This window comes from Dermochelys coriacea, chromosome 16 (assembly GCF_009764565.3).
Source record: "Dermochelys coriacea isolate rDerCor1 chromosome 16, rDerCor1.pri.v4, whole genome shotgun sequence".
Classification (NCBI taxonomy): domain Eukaryota; kingdom Metazoa; phylum Chordata; order Testudines; family Dermochelyidae; genus Dermochelys; species Dermochelys coriacea.
The window spans coordinates 13,155,232-13,176,623 of NC_050083.1; the positions used below are offsets into that span (position 1 = coordinate 13,155,232).

Sequence of the window (21,392 nt, forward strand, 5' to 3'; positions counted from 1 at the left end):
CCCAGCTGAACTGAATCATTTCACACCCTAGTGGAAATTCTAGTAGACTCCATTCTGATCCTTCAGTGAGTCTCTTGGTTTCGTTTGAAGGTCTAATAAGCTCATAATGTAGTAGGCTCCATTGTTGATCTCTGAGCTGAAGCCCCCCTATTTAACAGCTGTGTTAACCCAACAGGCCCAACAGTGTTTGGCACCTACAGGCCCTTTTCCTCCAGCCTGTGACAGAAGCTGATTAAAATGATCCACACACAGATTCTTCAAAACCTTAATTTTTCCTAGCAAATTTTGGTAAGCCCAATTAGCTCCATCTGTGGTTTGGGAGAAGCTGCAGTATGCTCTCTGTCTCTCTCTCTGACACAGAGACTTGTTTCCACTCTAGCTGCTGCTAACAACTCACTCAACCCCCTTTCCTCTTCTAAGCCTGAGTCCTTTAACTATTTAGCATCCCTTTTCATCCTAGACTTTGGCCTAGAAAGAAAAGGAGGACTTGTGGCACCTTAGAGACTAACACATTTATTTGAGTATAAGCTTTTGTGAGCTACAGCTCATTTCATTGGATGCGTGTAGTGGAAAATACAGTGGGGAGATTTTATATATACAGAGAACATGAAACAATGGGTGTTACCATACACACTGTAACAAGAGTGATCAGGTAAGGTGAGCTATTACCAGCAGGAGAACGGGGGGAGGGGGGGGCTTTTGTAGTGATAATCAAGGTGGGCCATTTTCAGCAGTTGACAAGAATGTGTGAGGAACAGTAGAAAAAGTAAACCTTGCTAGTTTGATGGAGCCAGGAAGTGGGCATCCTCAATTAATAGCCCCCATTGTTTTCTTAAGGAGCCTTATTTCTGTAATTGTTTCTCCCACTTTCTTCTCCCCTAACAGCCTCCTTTGATTTAACTTTATGCACTCAAACAGGTAAACGGAGGTGTATATATTTATAAAAAAACAATACACCGATCTCCCTCATTCTTCATAGGCCCCAATCCCACACAGGGCCTGGAGGCTCTACTGTAATACAAATCACAATAGTAGTCCTGTCATGACAGCCCACAAGCCAGGTTTGAATTCAGACGGGACCAGGGAAAATGTGTTCCCATCCTCTTTCTGACAACATTTAAATGAATTCGTTCAATAGCTATCGGGAGAGGATTCAAAAGGAAAGCCAGTTCTCTTGCTAGCCAAGTCCTGTGGACAAGCTGGGCACTGTGGCTGTATCCAAGGTGAAAAAGAAAAGGAGGACTTATGGCACCGTAGAGACGAACACATTTATTTGGGCATAAGCTTTCGTGAGCTACAGCTCGCTTCATCGGAGGCATCCAATGAAGCGAGCTGTAGCTCACGAAAGCTTATGCCCAAATAAATGTGTTCGTCTCTAAGGTGCCACAAGTCCTCCTTTTCTTTTTTGCGAATACAGACTAACAGGGCTGCTACTCTGTGCCCAAGGTGCTTAACGCCCCCTGCCTCAGGCTGCAAGTCTGTAATTCAGGTGACTTCTTCCCTTTCGGGCTGGTCCAGGCTGCTGCATCTAAATCGCTCCCCTCCATTGCAGGCTCCAAGGTAGCATAGTCTAGCGCCTCAGGGAGGGAGCCAGGGCCCAGCAGGTGAGGGCTCTGGCTGCGGGAGGCGGGGCCAGGCAAGGGCGGGGCGGGGCCAGGCAGGGGGCGTGGCCTCTCACCCAGGCCCGGGGCGGCTATTTCCGCAGGGCCCCGCCCCCTCCCCTGCTCTCCTTCCCGCCGCCTGGGGCCAGGTTTCCAGCCGGACCGTTTATTCGGGGCGCGCGGCCGCCGCGGCGGGGGGGGGGGGAACCGGGAAGTCACCATGTCGAGTCTGCACAAGAGCAGGTGGGGGCCCGGGCCCGCCTTTCCCCATCCCCGAGTCGGGCCGCTGCCCGCCGGGGCCTGAGGAACCCTGGGGGAGGGGGCTCCGGCCCCGAAAGCGGCCCCCTCCTTTCTCTGGACGCTGGTCCCCCCCCCAGCCCGCCCCCTCCCCGGGGCGAGGGGTCCCCCCTCCCGGCCGAGGGGGCGCCCCCATAACCGAGCCCTGGGGCAGGTGTGTTTGGTCCCCACCCTCCTGTGGGGGAGGGGTGGCCTAGCCAGGAGGAGGGGGAGGCGGCTGTGGGTAAGACCCCCCCCCTTCCCCTATCTCCGAGGGGGGCTCTGCTTGTGGTTGGCGGCTTTCAGCACCGTGTGGGCTGAGGAGTGAGATGCTGGGGTGGCTTCCCGGCGGGAGGGGGGGCACTTCAGAAAAATTGGGGTGTGTATGGGTCAAAGTGGTGTCGGCAGATAGGTCTGTTCTATGTGATTCTGTTCTGCACAGTTGGGGTGGGGGAAATGGGGCATACTGACCTATGAAAAGTTCGGGTGCTCCATAGCACATGATGGCTCCTGCCTAGGGCAACAAATCTGAGCCAGAGCACAGCATTACAGCCCGTTTGTGATGTGTGGCTCTGCGTTTAACGGAGCTACAGGCTTTCTTCCCTTTGGGTGCAGCTTCACTAATGCAGCATTGTGGAAGTGCTGGCACCAAAAATTAGGGGGCTTTGAGGATTATTCAAAGGTTCCCTAAAGCTGGAATGTCCCAGCCTTTCGGTATGGGTGTAAGATGGGAAACTTCAGTATTTAGAGACTGAGGTAGGCACTATTACATATGGCTGTTCGCTTTTGTAGTCTGCCTCACTTATTGTACTTGAAACTGAAAAGCAGCTGTGATTAAAAAGTCCTTATCAGAACAAAAGCAAAGCATGTTTTTGTAACTATCTACAATGTATGTTTTGTAATGTAAGTGCCCTTGAAATAAGTAATCTTGAGTGCAAGCCAGGGATAAGATTGATTCAGTGAGAGAGAGCGAGTGCAAGCCAGGGATGAGATTCACTCAGTGAGAGACATCACAAACCTAAACTCCGGAGAACTATACAGATTTCTAACGGTAACTGCCTATTCTGAGTGTCTAGGCAAGTCCTCAGTGTATATATCTGTTATGTCTAGCTGTAACCAATGGGGACAATGTGGCAGGAGCTTTGATGCCTGGCTGGCAGAGGTATTTGTGCTGTGATCATTTCAGGAAAGCAAGATGCAATATAATTCTGATACCTTCACCTAATAACCTGACTCACCCTTGAAAGTCTGTCACTTTTATATAATTTGTGTGTATGGCCATGCTTCTTTTGTAGGATTGCAGAATTTCAGGATGTCCTTGGGGAACCCAAGATTGTTCTGCAGAAGCTCCGTGAACTCTGTTTTAGTGGTAAGTGACTTCTGCAAAACTTCGTTGCATGGGCAACCATGAAGCTTCTACAGCAAGAATGTCCAATCCAGGCCTATATTGACAGTTCAGTAACAGACTTGGCTGTTGCACCTATTTTGCTGTAATAGGATTGAGCGAGTTGTAGATACTCAGTTCAAGATGTAACACTGAGTGATGGGGCCTGTAGTCTCTAGGCTTTGCATTGTGGGTCGTATTTTAGCCACACTTGGTCTGAAGGTCTACACTCTGAAGCCCTTGATACCACAATCATGAGTGCGGTGTAATGCCTAGATGGTGGTTGCTTTCATCCAGAGCTGCTACTATCTTTCCAGAGGATAAAAAGAATTTGAAATCTTAAGCATAAAATGTCAGTCTCCACTAGATGATTAGCTAATGTTAAATAAGCAAACATCATCTGTGCTACCACTAAGTTACCAATGTCATAAATGTTTAACAAAGCAGAGCATGTCACAAATCAAAGACTAAGGGATGTGATTAAAAGAGTTACCAACTGTTTGAATGATTTAGAGGCAATTTTAACTGTACAATATAAGGTCTCTGAAACTTCAAATGCAGACAAAAAACTCTTCTTCCTTCACTCCCTATAAAATATCCACTAATTCCTTCACTCTAGACACCATCTGCATATTTCACCTGAAGCATTCCTTCCTTTGCTCCATGGACCATATCACTTTTTCCCTTATGCTTAGCCTAGTCATCTTCCCTTGCAAGAGCCAGATATGCAAGTCACTTTTTAATTGCTGTATTTACTTCTTTTGGTATGCCCTAGAGCTTCTCAATATCTTTGTAAAACTCCTTGCCAGCTTGAAAAGTGCTGTGCTCCTGTTTGCTTGGTAGCATCAGCGTAAATGCTGCATAATGCGTGAAAGGGCTGGGACTAACTTAATTGACTCTGCCTGATGTATTTCACAGGGATTCCTTTTGATGGTGGGCTGCACTGCCTCTGCTGGAAGGTGGGTTTTGCTTGGGGCTTTTCTTGTCTTCTGTAAGTTACCTTCTGGATTGTTTGATTCTGCAAAGTTTTGGGCATTTAAAAAACACAACAAATTGGCTTATCACGACCTAAGAGGCTACTGTGAATCAACAGCTCTTGGCTTGCTGAACAATCAGGGAAATTTATTCTAGCTAATCTGAAATGCTTTTGTGGGGGAGATCATTTGGGCAGGTTGTTGGGTGCGTCTGTACAGCTTTTGTGCATGTACAGCCCCCACTATTGAACCCAGTGGGGTTGAGCTGCTGAATTTGCCACTTAAGTGGAAGGAATTTGCTATGCCTTTTTGCAGGGTGATGTTAAAATGTATCCTCCAGACATTGATGGCTACAACTTGATAAAGTACCAGGCATTCTTCAGGAAGATTCCATCTTCCTCAATGAGCCAGTTCTCATTCCGGTCACCCCCTCATTTGTTTTGCTGAACTTCTTATTGTTAATACCTTCTGCTTCAAGGAGTAATGTGTATCTTCCTTCTGTCCAGATCCTCTTGAACTACCTCCCTTTGGAGAAGGCCTTATGGAGCACCTTGCTGAAGAAGCAGAGGTGATGATCTCTGTACTCTCCAGCCCTAATATCCTTGTGGAGTAGAGGCCCACAGCTTCTTAGCTGTCATTAGCATTGAAAAAATATTCCTATTTCTAAGGGAGCCTGTAAAATTAGCTACTTTTGTGTGGAAGGAAAAAAGTATTGCTCCCCCCATGTTAATTGTACAGACTGTCCCGGAGGTTAATGTGATGACCTTTCAAAGTTGAGCTGGACAATTCTCGTAGAAGAGTTCAAATGCTCCCTTTCTGAGCAGGGGGGCACAGAGGCACCTGTCTGGGTTCAGGGCGGATGTCTTTTGTTTCATTGTATTTATCTTCTAGTTTCTAACATGACTTCCTCCTCTCCTTGTTAAGGGAGCTGTATTCCCAATTCCTGAAGGAAATGATTATCCAGCCTGGGATAGCAAAAGCCAACCTTGGTGTCTCCAGGGAGGATGTGACCTTAGAGGACCATGTAAGTATAGTTTGGTCTTCATGCGGAAGGCAGTTCTTGTAAGTTTCAGATGGATCTTGGGATGATCCATGGTGATCCTTCCTGCTGGCTTAATAGAATAAAATATTTTGAAAACCTAGAAATGGGGTGCTGAGCCCTTATGAGGGTGTCTAGCTCAGTGACATCCAGACTGAAAAAAGCTGAAAAATACTGTCCTAGGGTAACTTATCCTTTCCTTTTTCCCTTTCCCACCGCCATCCTCAATGAGCTGCATGTCTATAAAATAGACTTCAGATGGGAGTAAAGGATCAATATGATTAAAGGCTCAGTGGAGGGAGGTCACAGCGTGGAGCTGCTAGCAAAATGAATCTCTCCATTTAACCTGTAAAATCCTCTCCATGGATGGAAGGCAAAATGGGCCAGTCTGAAACCAGAGTATAAGAGAAGCAGCATTGGCTAGTGGTTAGACTATGGGATTGGGAATCAAAAGACTTTTATTCCCAGTTCTGCCACTGATTTGCTATGTGACTCTGATGGTCACTTCACCTCTCTGTTCCTCAGTTTCCCCTCTGTACAATTGGGTTAACAGTAATCCCCTTGCAAAAGTGCTTTAAGAGCCACTTATGAGAAGGGTTATTACACTGAAGGATCCATTTTTATTTTTTTAAGTGGTCAGGGAAAAGTGCAAAGTGGGATAACTGCTCACACATCTCTTCTCCTACCCCAGCCTCTCCTGTTAGTAGCCAGTCATCTATGTCAGTGTGATCTTTGGAAGGGTTCATACTGTGCCTGGCATGTCTGTGATACTCTGAGCTTCAACTTATTTGTTACTGTGACCTTTGAAGTTCTTGGAATGTTTGCTTTTTTGTGTTGTTTTTTGCCTCAAATGCCTTTCAGATGAGTGTTACATTCCATTAGTACAGTTTTGGAAAGTCCTATATTTGAGCTAGTCTTATGTGTATGTTGTGATGTCCTATGCTTAGTCTATTCCACACTTCCCCGGTCTTGGGTAAACTTGCATTAACTAAACTTTGCACTAATCCACCCAAGCTGGTAATGTTTCGTCAGGCTTCTCGGAGTTCAGATAATCATTACACTGTTATCGCTTTAACTATGCAATGCATGTATACAGTGACAGTACCTCTTATAGTGGTTAACATGGAAAATCTCCCTTGCACTGATTGGGGCTGTAACCAGAATTCCTGTTAACACAGGTTAGTGAAGCCTGACTGCAGCAGTGAATCCACTAAGACAGGTGAGAATGGATTTGGGAGAGTCTGCTCATACTGCTCTGTGCTGGTTGAAAGTAACCACATAATCTTCACTGGTCTACCAGATGTGTGCTGACTCATTTGAGGTGGGCCAGTGCCCATAAAGTATCAGATGCCCAGAGAAAGCACCCCCATCTGTCTATCAAATCAGGCTTTAAACATGGCTCTCACTAGAAAGGCAATAGCACAATTTTCCTAATCAGTGTAGGCAGAGCCAAAAGGCCTCACCTCAGCTTTCAGCAGTGACAGGCTCGCTTGTCAGTAAAACATGAACTTACCATGTTTTATGTGACGTCTTTTTGTGCAGCCACTCAATCCGAACCCAGACAGCCGATGGAACACTTACTTCAAGGACAACGAAGTGCTGCTGCAGATAGACAAGGATGTCAGGTGTGTGTAGATAACTGGGCTCTCTAGAAGGGAGGAATAACAGTGCAATTTATGTACTTGCTGCATCAGGAATACAGAATATTTCATGTTATCAGGCCTGTTCTGTTTCACATGGCACCACTCTGCTTCTAAAAACCCCTTTTAATTTGGTTTCCACCTTTTTCTATCCCAGGAGGCTGTACCCTGATATGGCATTCTTCCAGCGTCCAACTGACTACCCCTGCTTGCTAATCCTGGACCCCCAGAATGAGTTTGAGACTCTCCGCAAGCGGGTGGAACAGACGACACTCAAGTCACAGACAGTGGCAAGAAACCGGAGTGGAGTCACAAATGTAAGATCTGACAAGAAGCTTTCCCTGTGCTTCTAGGATGGGGGATGAGTATGTTGTGATGGGGAGAGGGGAGGTGTGTGCACTTCCGTGGCACACTTGCCAAGATAGTTGCCAGGCTGGCTTGTTAAAGATGCTCTGCAGTTATTCCTTCCTCCACTTCTACATATGGTGTGGGTTCTTGTATTCCTGCAGGAGGGTGACACATCTCCCCTTTCTCCAGAGGGATGGGCTTGACTGAAGAACACTTCTGATAAAAGTTCTACAGCTTCAAGCCTCTCTCACTTCCTACCTGCAGAGAGAGGCTAAAATCACCCTGGTTTGTGGACAGGGTGCTAACAGTTGCTAGTCAAGTTGGTCCTGTCTAACTGCAACAAATGTCACAAGCTCAACAGTGATCCTATATGAGTCCCCCATATCCACTCACAAGTAAGAGTACACATGTATAGCATACAGTTCCAGGCAAGGAAGAGAGTCCTGCAGATCTTGAACTGCTCTGTAGGTGGAAAGGAATTATCCTTTCTCCGTGTGTTGAGCTCCTGAAATTTCCTGCTTATCCAACAGGTTTTATTTCTCTTTTTATTGATTACATGGTTCTTCCATACTGTGCTGTTTGGCATGTTTGACAGCACAAAGGGAATTGAAGGTAGATGTGCTGCTTTCTCTCGAATTGTTTTTTGTTCTGGCTTCTGTTGGAACAGAATCTTTTCTCTTGAGTTCACTGAGCTCCAAAGGAAGTGTTCACAGCTCTTATTGCCCCTGATTTATGTGTTCCCCTGGTTGGGCTCTAAGGGACCAGAGGGTGTAATAATCGAGGACAAACTGATCTAGTCTCCCAGAGCCTGAGATGCAACAAGCCAATACGATTCATACACTTGAGACAGCATTGCAGTCAGCTGCCATTTATCTTCCTTATGCAAACATCACTCATAAGAACATAAGAGCTGCCAGATTGGGTTAGACTATAGTCCATCTTGCCCAATATCCTGTCTCTGACAATGGCCCATACCAGAGGTTCAGAGGGAGTGTACAGAACAGGGCAATTTAAGGAGTGATCTACTCCTGGCTTCTAGTAGTCAGAGGTTTAGGGTCACCCTGAGCATGGGGTTGCATCCCTGACCATCTTGGCTAACAGCTACTGATGGACTTATCCTCCCTGAACTTATCCTGTTCTTTTTTGAACCCAGTTATACTTTTGGCCAGGACAACATCCCAGGTTAGTTGTGTGGGAAAAGTATTACTACTTGTTTGTATTAAATCCGCTGCCTGTTAATTTAATTTGATAACCTCTGGTTTTTGTATTGTGAGGAAGGGTAAATAACACTTCTCTCCATTTTTTCCATACTGTTTGTGATTTTCATAGACCTCGATCATCTCCATTTATAGTTTTTGTTTTTTGTTTTAAGCTGAACAGCTCTAATGTTTTTAGTCTGTCCTGGTATGGAACCCAATTTATATCCTTGATCATCTTTGTTGCCCTTTGTACCTTTTGCAATTCCACTATATCCTTTTTGAGATGGGGCAAACAGAACTGGAGACAGTATTCAAGGTATGGCACACAATGGATTTATAGTGTCATTATGATATTTTCTGTCTCCCTTTCTGTCCTTTTCCTAATAGTTCCTAAAATATTGTTAGCCTTTTTGACCACTGCTATGTGTTGAGGGGAAGTTTTCAGAGAACTAATCACAGTAACTCCAAGATCTTTCTTGGGTGGACACAGCTAATTTAGACCCCATCATTGTATACATATAGTTGGGCTTATTATTTTTTCCAAATGTGCATTACTTTGCACTTACCAGCATTGAATTTCATCTGCCATTTTGTTGCCCCATCACCCAGGCTCATACCTGCCTAGTGCTGCTTTCCCTACATGCATGTTGCACTTCCCAGCATCATTCTAGAACAGATACAATAGCACTAGTGAATGATGAATACCTTGCTAATGTGACAGATCACTTCTCTTCCTGCCTTTCTAATATAGTATGTCCTCTCTCACATGGACACTGAGCTTGTGTTTTTGACTCAGGGTAACTGTCCATTGCTGAATTAGTTTTTGTTCTTGGAAAAGACTTGCCATCCTGGCTTCCTTTGTATTTTATGGCAGTAAGTCTTACAACTGACATGGCCACCATCTGGATTTAAGGATTAATTACTCCCTGGAAAGGGCATTTGCTGTTGGTTAATGATTATCCAGGGGAGCTGAGTGCCTGAAGTTAAATGCCTGTGTCATGGAAAACGTATTGCCTATGCAAATTGGGTGCCAGAATAATTTTTCTTCTGTGTTTACCTTACCCTTCAGGTGAGTTCCCCTCTTAAAACATCTGCTCCTAATTCATTGAGTGAGTATGAAGTTCTGCCTAATGGCTGTGAAGCTCACTGGGAAGTGGTAGAACGAATCCTGTTCATCTACGCCAAGCTGAATCCTGGGATAGCATATGTCCAGGGGATGAATGAAATAGTGGGGCCTCTTTACTATACCTTTGCTACAGATCCCAACAATGACTGGAAAGGTAAGAACTTAGAGTGCTTGAGTGACTTACACCATTCCTGGCAGCAGTTGTTGCAGGGAATGGTTATCAGAGCAGATGAGGAGGAGACTGACAGGCTTTCCCCATACCAGGTCCCTGATGAAAGGGGTGGTTCTGAGAGAGTGCTTGGAAAGAGCCTTCTGGGAAGTACGGGAATCCTCTGATGCACTTCTGTGACAGCTTGGGAAATCTATCTGTCGAAAACTTATGAATTCTGGTTTTATGAACTCTGTGTCAATATGCTCCATGTATATTGGATCAGACCTTTGCTAACGGGGACTGTCAGGTGCTTCACAGACCCTACCTACAGAGAGCTGTTAAAGGATCGTGCAGACTCATTAACATTTACTGTGGCCGTACAATGAGTTGGCTATAGGGACTGGCTGAATTGCAAGAAACCAGTTTTTCGAGTGGGTAGTAATCGAGCAACAGATAACCTGAGGGGGCGTGGAGGGGCTGATCAGAAAGGTTGCATGACAAGGTATTGGAAGGCTTGGGAGAGCCGATGCTAGCTTTCCGGAGATAGGCAATTGGACTGCATGGTCTGCTACTAAGAAAGTTGTTAGACATGGGGTTTGTAATGGAGTGTGTGCCTGCTCAATCCCAGCAAGCCAAGAACACATGGGACCCATGGTTGGAGTTCAGTATCACATGCTGGTTAGTGTCTAGCAGGGGAAGCTTATCAAGGTTGCAACAGCTTCCTTCTGCACTTCTGTTATACTGCTCCTGTGTGTCTCTTTCAGAACATGCGGAAGCAGATACGTTTTTCTGCTTCACCAATCTAATGGCTGAGATCCGGGACAACTTCATTAAGAGCCTGGATGATTCTCAATGTGGGATCACTTACAAGATGGAGAAGGTTTACTCCACCCTGAAGGAGAAGGATGTGGAGCTGTACTTGAAACTGGTGAGGAATCAGACATTCATCTTGCCCCCCCCCCATTGGAACGAGGAATAAGATATGTGGTGGATCTTTGTCCTATTTCCAGATAGAACTTGCTCTCCATCTTAATTTGTAACAGTGCCCAGGTAGTACAGTGATGGCTGCGTAGAAGTGGTATGATACAACTAAAGAGCTTTTGTTCTCAGGGATAGGTTATCTTGAGAGTGATGCAGGGTTGAGTATCTGTAGGACAAACTGCTCTTGCCACATTGAGCATCTAGCCCAGGTTATATTGATGTAGCAAATACTTTGTCCTCTTTTTAGAGGTGGAAATCTGTAACTTATTTACTCTAAAGCTGCTAAACTGTGGCAGAAAGAGGTGGTTTGCCCAATATCTCTGGCCACCTGGGTCAATGGCTTAGCTGGGAGTGGTGAAACTCACGATCTCCTGAGTCTCTGGACTCTGCTTTTGTAATTAGGCCAAACACACATGCTCTTGCAAAGTACCTTTACAACCTGGAGTTACAGGTTTTTTCTCAGGGAGAACAAATTCCTGTACTTTACTTCTATTGCCATCATATATCCCAATAGCATTCACTTTATAAATTACATTGAAAAATTATGGCAGCTCAATAGTAAATCAAAACTTGGTAATAGTAACGCTATCCTGTATATGTAATAACGTTACCTTCCTGTAGCACCCTTCCTCCGAGGATCTCAAAAACACTCTGCAAACTCCTAATGCTCCTGTGAGGCGGGTAGAGGCGGTTGCAGACCTTATGGAATGCAGCAGTTGTCTAACAGTACAGCAATGCAACACAAGTTTAGGATGGGAAGTGTAGAATATTGTTTCTTAATGAAACTGAAGGGAGAACTTATGGGAGGCAAAATGTAGTTACGAGAGTAAGAATCTGGTGAATGTTAGGCTTCAGCGTGTGTGTGTGTGTGTGTGTGTGTGTGTGTGTGTGTGTGTGTGTAAAATGAGATCTTAATATGACTTCATGTGGTCATGCTCTCTTCTGTCCGCACATTGTCACATCCCGCCATGCTGGTTCGGGGGAAGAGTGTCATCTATTTAGTCACTAGCACCACTTCCTGCAGGCCCCCCAATAGATGTTCTGTAGAACTCTCCCATCTGTAGAGTCCTGGAAATCTGCAGATATCCGCAGACCATGTTTGGAAATTGATGCAGATCCAAATTTTGTATCCAAGCAGGGCCCTACCCATCTGAATACTGAACTGACTTGATCTTCCTGAATTTGTGAAATATGTGGACCACAGTAAAAAGTAGCTAAAAGCTTTGAGTTTCAATCTATTGGCTGCCAGTGTAAACTGTGTCTGGAGAACTCTGGTCTGTGCGGTTTTTATGCTAACCTTCCAATAATCATCTAATCACTAGGGGATTTTTAGAGTCATTGAACGGAGAGGAAGTACTTCTGATCTAAACCCTTAGGGGAAATGAGGTGTGTGGGACTTTTTTTTTTAAAGGAGAAATGAAATTGAATTAGCTTAAATGTCTGAATTGCAATTTATGAAAGTAATAGTTCCTACGTTCCATGACTTAGAAACTTGGGCATGATTTCTGCTATCTGAGCCATAGACACTGAAGATATATGATGTATGGAGAGCTGTCCTTCAGAGCACTGTAATTTGGGGATGGGGTGGGGTGTTGTGGAGAGGCTTTGAAAGGAGACATGGAATAGTATCTCATAGCATGAGGTTAACGAGACTTTGAAGCAGAGAAGTGTAACTGTAAAGTACGGGCAGATTTCTCCGTATTGCACTGCAGGATGCTAGCCTATAACCAGGTTACTAAGAGGACGCCAGGGAGGCAGCAAACATCCGTCTGTCTTTTCCAGTTCACTACAAGCAATTAATTACTGACTCTGTCTGTCTATCCAAAAGCAAGAGCAGAATATTAAGCCCCAGTTCTTTGCCTTCCGTTGGCTGACGCTGCTGCTGTCCCAAGAGTTCCTGTTGCCAGATGTCATCCGTATCTGGGACTCTCTCTTTGCCGATGACAACCGCTTTGATTTTCTGCTGCTTGTCTGTTGCGCCATGTTGATGTGAGTGCTGTGACAGCTGACACTGAGGATGTTGACTCTAGTGTGCGCTCCCCTGCCCCACAATTCACATCTTGTCTCCTAAAGCTCAGTCTCCTCCATGCTGGGCAATGCAAATATGGGCTGTGTGCTCCTCCACCCCATTCTGTGCTTGAATCCACAGATATAGGAGCCTCTCTTGTAGGCAAGAGATATGCCAAGGGGGCTCTGATGAAAGGATGTAGCCATTCTTTTCACAACTGAAAAAGAAACAGGGCTGTTAAGGAAGGGTGGGAGGCATGTGGTGAGCCGTACACACCTTAGTTGCTGACTTTTGGGATATTTTTGGACAAGGTACTAAAGAGGCAAAAAGTACTTGGATTAACATACCCTCTCTTTCAGACTAATCCGGGATCAATTACTGGAAGGGGACTTCACTCTGAACATGAGGCTGCTACAAGTAAGTACTAAAACACATCAGGAATGCGGAGGAGGTGGAAGAACTCTTTAAACAGGAGATTTTCCTCTTGTACAATACTTGGATATGATAGAGGCAGCCCTCCTGGAATATTTTTACCAACCCTCTGCTGATCATAATGAAACCATGTTTGGAAAATCTAAACACTTAGCAAACTTCATGGTGTGATATAAGATCAAGCATTAACTTCTACTGCATGCTCCCCTTAATTGGAAAATCCTGTGAAGCCACTCCTGGCCAATAACTCTTAAGAACAATACTTCTATTTACTGGCTGTGCCTTTCAGGTGTTTAGGCTTCTTGGGATCTGTCTGATGCTGCTTCTGATGGTTTGCTCGTCTAACAGCAGCCTTCGCCTCCATAGCTGATTTGCAGAAAGTGGCTGTATGGCTACCTGTTCCTGGCTGTTAATTTGCTCTTTCAACTTCAGTTATAAATGCTGGACATCTTGCCACTAGCTGTAGGTTCAGTGCCTGCTCCAGAATAGAGGATTCCTTCTCCTAACTCCTTGGTCAGTCTAGTAACATGTTGGGCCATCAGCTGCTCAGAGAGCAGCATTACTATTAAAATGTTGTCTCTTAATTAGGAGTCTCTCAAAAGAGGATGAAAGGCCATGTGTTGGAAGGGACCTGATTAAGAGAATTCTAATTTATTACATACAATAAAATGTTATTTTGGATCCTTGCATCCTTAATACAGACTTCCATAATGGAGCTAGTCATTGCATAAAGCCAACTTAACCCCACACTCGGGACTACCAAAATAATCTAATGTTCTGTAGGATGTAAAAGACTGATCAGTTACAAAACATAGAACGAAATTGTTTATTCCAGGTGACTTTAACTATGGAGGTAACATCTAATTTATAAACACCAGGGCATTCATTGGGCTGGCCAATGATATTGCAGAGTCTCTGCCCTGTTAAAAGGTAGAATAGGTGCAACGAACATGAAGGAAATAAATCAATTCCTTTTTAATGCAGGATTATCCCATCTCTGATGTACGCCTGATTCTGAAGAAAGCGAAGGAGCTTCAGGACTCCAAATAGTCCATAGCCCTGGCAGTGTGCGAGAGAGAAACTGTGCAGTAGTGTATCCTAGGAGACTCCCTCCTACATGTGGTGCATCATCAGAGCCCCTACGATCTCTGCTGGGCATTTGGTTTTGTGTTCCAGTAATTGGCCTTCTTGAAGACTTACTTCTACTCAATTAAGTCAAAGACTGCCTATTTCCCCAGCTAGTCAGGTCCTGCACTCCAGGTTTTCCTAATCTCAGACAACTCCACACTGCCTGAGCAGTGCTTTGTATTTTTTTTAATGACTTTAAGTTTGGGGAGATGGAAATTGTTTAGCTACATATCTCTCAAAGTCTTATGAAATGAACTTTTGTGATCATAGCATTATGGAAACATGTTCATGCACAGGAACTTCTGAATTAGGGGAAGGGACAGGCTGGGACCAGTGGGATTTCGGTGAGTATAGAGAGAAGAACGTCTTCATGTAAATACCACATGTCTCTTTGACATCATGCATCCTGCTGGTTTGAGTAGCTGCTGGATGCATCTTACCATCTCCTTTGGGTGCACAAAAAAAGTCCAGTTTCCTCCTGGTGAGTGGCAGATGAGGATTCAAAACAGCAGAGTCTCTTCCATGGGAAAGAGACTTTAAGAAGCTGGGATTGGAGAATGCTATTACCGCTGGCTGCTTTGTGCAGCGAGATTTGCTGTCCAGCAGAGTCTGCCCCAGGATTGCCTTATCAAGGAGTTGTCTCCTTGGTGCTGACTTGACTTGGACATTGGAACTAGATATGTGGTTTTAATCGGTGTAGTTCAAATAAACCTTATGTTACTCATAGCCTTAGAGCAAGGTCCCTGCTGCTGCTGCTGAGACTGCTTGTCTTGAGCTGTGTTCAGTGCCGCTGCTATGGATCATGCTTTACCCTAATTCAAAGGCAGGATATCTAACTTCAAGCAGGCTTATGAAGTACAAGGGAAAGGCCTCCAGTCCTGTGCTGAAAACATAGGTATCTTCAGAGGAGACTTATTAATAGGGATAATGATGGTTTTGCTCCTAAACTGAGTTTTTTTGCATAATATTTCCCAGAACACTCCAAGCCTTCTAACTAAATCTGGATAAACTCTAGTCCCGTAATCTTCATGTTGTCCTGTGGTATTCTTTGCTGGGAAGTGACTCAAACTCGCAGATCAGATTAACATCAAGGCAATCTCTGGATGTGATCTACTGGAGCAATTCAGTGGGAATACCTGGACCCTTGGGAGAGTCTCCTTTCTTGTGGGCAGTTCCTGAAGGAGGGAGAGCCACATGCCATGGGGTCAGTAATACAGAGGGGGATATTTATTAATGTACTCCATTCAGATACAAAGGAGTGGGCCAGGTCTGCATAGTTTGAGATTAGTAATAGGGTAACCTGTAGCCTGCAAATAGCTTTGGAACGATCGGAACTCCTGACCCACAGTTCGAGTCAGGGTAGTGGCTATGGAAGAAACTTGAGTAGCTAAATATTCCAGCTGCTGCAAGAGCTCCCAAGCAAATGCTAACCTGAGGTGCTTTACTCTCGTTGTTAGTGAAGTGCTGGATTGCCTCTGCATAGCTGTCAATGTAGGGACTGTTCTGTATTTATATAATCTTAAGTGTTTTGAATTATGTCTCTTTTTTATTAGAGGTCAATTTTGTGCTTTCTCAGAGGGCTGCTCACCCTGCTTATGAGACCTGGTAGCAGTCTAGCCATAATTGTACCATAACTGGGGGGCTGTCAGCCTTCAGATGTCAGGTTCATGCTGTGTTCCAACTCCTAAAGCCTGGTCAAAGTTCTGCGTAGCTTAGTGAATTTCTAGAGGGACAGTTTATCTTTATGTTGGTGTTGGAGCTGTTAGCAGCTCTGATCGTGTCTGACGTTTTTACTCTTGTGCGCCAGTGTTGCTTCAGAGTAGCAGTTTCTGTGAATCAGAATAAATGTGCCAGTAATGAGGATGCAGCAGAATCTTTCTGTTTGGATGTGGGGGTGGAATTTTAAACAAAGTGGGTGATGGCCTCCCCTTCTATTGAAATCCTTCCAATGGGATAGATTCTTTCCATAAGAAATGGGGCGGTTGAGAGAATACTGTAGCTATCACAGTTTACGAGCAACTATGGCTTCTCCCCATGCCTTTTAATCAACGTGTGTCTGTTGGGCAGCGGCTGTTCCAAGAGAACATGTGATCCATCTACTGAACTCCCCTGTGCTAGAGAGGCCAGTACTAAGTAGCCTTTTGTAATTGTAAAGACTATTGCTGCACACAGGCATTGAACTGGATGATCAGGCCCTTAGGCACAGCACCCTCTAGAATCATTGAGGTTTGCCTGAATGAGGACTGTAGGATTGAACCACAAAAGTGGGAAAACTTGTCCAATATGCTCTGGCTTCAGAACTGCCCAAGATGTCCTTCATTAAAAGTCCCTGTCCCCCCATAATTTATTTATCTGAAACTTACATATGGTCTTTTGAAATGTTTCATGGTACCTGGGCTGTGTGGGTCACACTTGCCTTAAAAGGAATCCTCCCCATCCTTCACCAGTACCCACATACACACTCATTGGCATGTCAATATGGTGACGGTCATGGAGTGTAACTTGTTTCTTTTAATAGTGGGTGAAAAATGGTGGTAGTCTGAAGAGTAAAATTTTTAATACGCTCTGAAATTCTACGTAGGTGTCTTTACAATATTCATTTGCAATATTGTCATGAATTAGGTCTAAAAGTTCGGCTTGTGGGTGGATTGTTTTTCAGTCACAACTCTTGTATTAAATAGAAACCCTTTACAACTGTAGGGGGAATGAGAATGTATTAAGTTTCCTATTTGGATTTAAATATTCTCCTGCTGTGTCTGCAACTCAAATGTTGCAGCACTTTGTTGGTGTATGAGAACTTGAAAGTGACTTTGACTATACTATCCTCTCTGCTTATTCATTCTGGAGGAAGTGAAGAAAGCAGGTGAGTGGCATGAGTTGATAAAAATTTCAGATGGTTGTCAAGGAAATGTCTTTTAAACCTGATCACCTCCTTTTTAAAGAAGGGAACTAAAAAAAATCAAATGGTAGCCTGGTTTAGGGCCAAAGCCAACTTCTGCTGAAATCAATCAAGTCTTTCTATTGATTCTGTTGGGAGCTGAATCAGGTGTTTAAGGAACAGTACCACAGATGTGAGTGAAGAGGCTTGGAACTGATTCAGTTGTGTAGCTTTCTGCATTGCTGTATGAGATGCTTGATTTTGGGTCTTGCTGCTGTCTTCATCCTCCCAGCTGGCTGGGATGCACTGCTTAGGATGGGGTTGTAGTGTCACCACACAAATCCTGTCTATTCATTTTAAAGAGTGACAAGTGGTTCTAAATGGAAATCTCTGGATTGGGGTTGTGGCTGTAATTGACGATGAGAATGGAGATCCTCACCTTTCAGTAAAGGGTTACAAATGGCACCCCAGCAGAAAACAAATGGCAGAAATGCACCTTAGATGTCTGCCTCAGAAGAAGCTTTTGGCTGTCAGCCCAGACTCCTTAGTTTTTGCTGCTCGTTTTGATTAAACTCCATTTTTGGGGTCTCCTTCTCTTTGAACATCATAGGGCTAGAGAGTTTTATTTATGATGGTTTAGTGAGTTGGAGCTGAACGTCTGTAAAAGGAGAGGTTCTCTAGTTGACAATGAAACAAAAGGTGTGACAGCATAGAAGGTGTGAGGAGGAGAATGAGGGGAGCTCCCACTGTAGTTCCCAAAGTCAAGACTAGGTAACTTGTAACAACACACTCTGATACAATTTGTGAGGCTGTTTGTTTCCTACTTGAAAAGGCCTCTCTTCATTAGTAACCTAGATCCCTTATTATTCTTTAAACCTTTGGGCAGTGGAGGGTTTGCTGTGTTGATATTCTAAGGGAGGGAGGTTGTTGAAAGGACTCATTAATTTTTTCCAATGGTACTTTTAGGTTATAAATATGGCTGACTCTTACTGTAGTGTGGGGCTTATTGTTCACTTTATGGAGCAAACAAACACTATTAGTTGGGAGGAAAAAAATTGACAGTAACTGGGAACCTACTGTCATCCCTTCTGATTAGTTACCCTAACCCTTATTCCTCAAATAATTTTAAAGCTGGACAGTATTAACTAGCCCATTGTCTGCTATCTTTGTGCATATAGTGGCTGCCACAGACCTGTGGGATTCATGTCTCCAGAGCCTTCTCTGTGACAGGAGCAGCTGTGAAAATTTTAATGCATAGTTGCTCTTCCTTGCAGTGCTGTGGTGTTGGGGGGGGGGCAAATACACAGGAAGAGATTTAAATACCTTAATCATTGAATTCATTAGCTGCTCACTGTATACAAATAACTCATAAAGAGCAGGATCATTGTCACTTTGGTGGAAGCTTTCCTCTATCGGGAGGAAAGGCAGGAAACTAAGCTGGCTGGATCAAGAGATGGGGATTGGTCATAAGGAAGAAGGCCAGCACCATGTGCCTTCCCTCCTTGTTTCCACCCACCCCCTCTGGAATCTTTTAGCCTTGGCAACTGGGAAGAAAAAGGAAATGGGATAGTGAAGAGAATAATCCTGAGGTTGGTCATGTTTGTTGGGGAAAGGTGGAACTGGTGGTGTTTTTTTTTTTTTTTTTTTTTTTTTTTTTCAGAGCAAGTGTTGTTGGCTAGATTAATTTGTGGCTGGAGTTTTGAGGTCCAAGCTTGAATTATTTACAGATCAGCAACAGGTGGAGTGAAAGTCAGAAGCTGCTATAAGTAGCACAGTGCTGTTCAGGAGTACAAGGGCTATTGTTCCTTTTAACTGACCATTTGGTGACTTTTTGTATGTTTTAGCCATTTAGAACTTTTTTTTCCTCTAAAATGCCCTTTTGCAAAAGGGCAAATCTGGTGATTTATACAAGTTCAATTTTTTCTCTTTGGCTGTTTTTAGAAAAAAACAAACACACACTTCTAAAAAGCTATGGAGAACACATCTGTATCTCATGCTTTTTCCATGTGTTTAAAGTTTTTTTGTTAAACACTATTGATTTTGATGTTCCCTTCAGCTAAACAGAGGGTTGTATTGATGTTATCTGCTGTCCATAACAATATGAGACTCCCCCTAGCCACAGATTGTGCTCGGAGTTAAAGCTGCTACATGTGATTTATTACAATATTTCTAAATACCCTCTTCCATAGTAACTGAGGGATGAAACAACATGTGCTAGTTAGATGTCAGTAGAACTAATCTCAATCCACTCTATTCTGGGAGTCTGTCAGTAGCACAGGGTTCTGCATGTATAAGCTAAATCTACCCACCACCACTGCCTTACTCTTTTTCTTAGCAAGATTATCCTATTTGGCTTGTTACTCTGAGCCTTTGTCTATTTCTGCAGTACGATGGTATCTAGTGAGATAGGAAGTGGTGGTGGTGTGTTAAAGGAGGTGGTCCAAACTTGAATTCACAAGGCCCAGAGTGTATCCTCTGATTATCTACAGGTAATATGCTTAGCAGGGAACAAGCATTTGCAGACAAAGCTGTTGCTTGGCAATATTTCTGAGGCTGCACAAATGTTCCTAAAAGGAAGGCCTGCTTCAGGGTCACTGATTTTGCACTACAGATCTAAGCATCACTGTACAAGCCTGGACAGGTAGAAGCGAAAGCTGTTTTTCTGTTCCCCACCCTCCACCCCTCCAGGACAGTTGCCACAAATCCAGTGGAAGGAACATGCTGGTACCTCTAACTGAAGAAGGGAACAAAAGATCCCTGATATACAATGCCATGTAGAAGGCTAGGAGGTGGATCCTTTACAACACAAAACTGGTCCTGGTGTTTATTACCTTTGCTTTTTTATTTCTATAACTTCTCCCATGAACTACAATTATCTGTCTGTAATTCTTTTTTCATGAATGCTGTTCTGTTGATTTGTCATAATAAATATTTTTCTTTGCAAATACTGATAAGATCTTTTTCTTTCCCACAGTCTCCTTTGACAGTGTCGGTACAAGGAGTTGTCTAATGTTTGTGGGGGGGTCACGCTATTCATGGTGTGAAAGTGGGCTGAAGAAACTGAAGTAGGAAAAGAAACTGTTGTAGTCTCTTTATGCTTTAGGAGCTGAGAAGGAGAGGAGATAGACTCTAACAGATCCCATCCAGCTCTAGCTACAGGTAATGCATCTTAGGTTCCTTGTAAGAAACTAAGTTTTCTGTACTTGCAGAGAAAAACTTGAGAAACATACCCAAGTGTATTCTGAATGGGCATAGCGGAGCAGGCTAATCAAAGGAATCCACCATGTATTTTATATCTCCATTTTAAGAGGTGTGGTTGTTAGTGCTAATTGCAAAAAGAAAAGGAGTACTTGTGGCACCTTAAAGACTAACAAATTTATTTGAGCATAAGCTTTCGTGAGCTACAGCTCACTTCATCGCATCCGATGAAGTGAGCTGTAGCTCACGAAAGCTTATGCTCAAATAAATTTGTTAGTCTCTAAGGTGCCACAAGTCCTCCTTTTCTTTTTGTGAATACAGACTAACATGGCTGCTACTCTGAAACCTGTCGTTATGCAAGTGCTAATTGTATAGCTGCCTCCCACTGCCTCTAGGTACAGACTTGGGTCTTCTGAACCACTGTACTAAATACTGATTATTTGTTTTTCTTCCCCCAAGCCACTACAAATGGGTAAAGGGAGGCACAGCTGTGAAATGACTTATGCCTAAGGCTTCGATTTAATCATGGATTCCGTGACTTTACTGGGCCTCAGTGACTTCTTCAGCTTCAGCAGCTGACGCCAGGGCTGGAGGTGCCCCCCCTCGCAGCTTCCCAGAGGATGTATCCTCCCCCAACAGCTGGCGTTGTGTGCCTGGAGCTGGGCCTCTGTGCCCTTGCCCCGCAGCTGTGGCCAACTCTGGAGGGGGGGGGGAATATGCGCCCCCCCTGTGGCTGCTGGGGGGTAGGGGGGCTCAGCCTGTCATTCTCCCTCGCCCCAGCCCCCCGGTTATTTTCAGTGAAGTCACAGACAGGGCCGGGGCTCCCCTGAATTTTTGTTGGTTGCCCATGACCTGTGCGTGACTTTTCCAGCAATAGCCCGTGACAAAGTCGTAGCCGTCCTCCGGCCTAGCCCGAGGCTACGGCAGGGCCTGCTCGGCGTGAGCCGCGTGGACTCCCGCCGGGGGCGGGGCTTGTTCCTTATTAGCCCGGCACGTGCCCGCGGGAGCTTCCCGCCCCGGGGCTCAGCG

General features: G+C 44.5%; 1 protein-coding gene across 7 annotated transcripts in view; it reads left to right on the top strand.

The window, feature by feature from the left end:
* TBC1D13 (TBC1 domain family member 13) overlaps nucleotides 1–21,048 on the top strand; it is a 24,685-nt gene extending 3,637 nt beyond the window's left edge. For 3 of the 7 annotated variants that reach the window (XM_038375214.2, XM_043498871.1, XM_043498872.1), the window contains 11 exons: nucleotides 3,173–3,246; nucleotides 4,180–4,220; nucleotides 4,742–4,803; nucleotides 5,160–5,259; nucleotides 6,817–6,899; nucleotides 7,072–7,231; nucleotides 9,531–9,741; nucleotides 10,503–10,666; nucleotides 12,548–12,708; nucleotides 13,087–13,144; nucleotides 14,144–19,105. In XM_038375214.2, the coding sequence (XP_038231142.1) occupies nucleotides 3,173–3,246; nucleotides 4,180–4,220; nucleotides 4,742–4,803; nucleotides 5,160–5,259; nucleotides 6,817–6,899; nucleotides 7,072–7,231; nucleotides 9,531–9,741; nucleotides 10,503–10,666; nucleotides 12,548–12,708; nucleotides 13,087–13,144; nucleotides 14,144–14,209 (1,180 nt within the window). In that variant the 3' untranslated portion in view covers nucleotides 14,210–19,105. The other 4 variants (XR_006276068.1, XM_043498870.1, XM_038375213.2 and 1 more) reach the window with 4 other exon arrangements.
* Nucleotides 21,049–21,392: the final 344 nt, after the last annotated feature.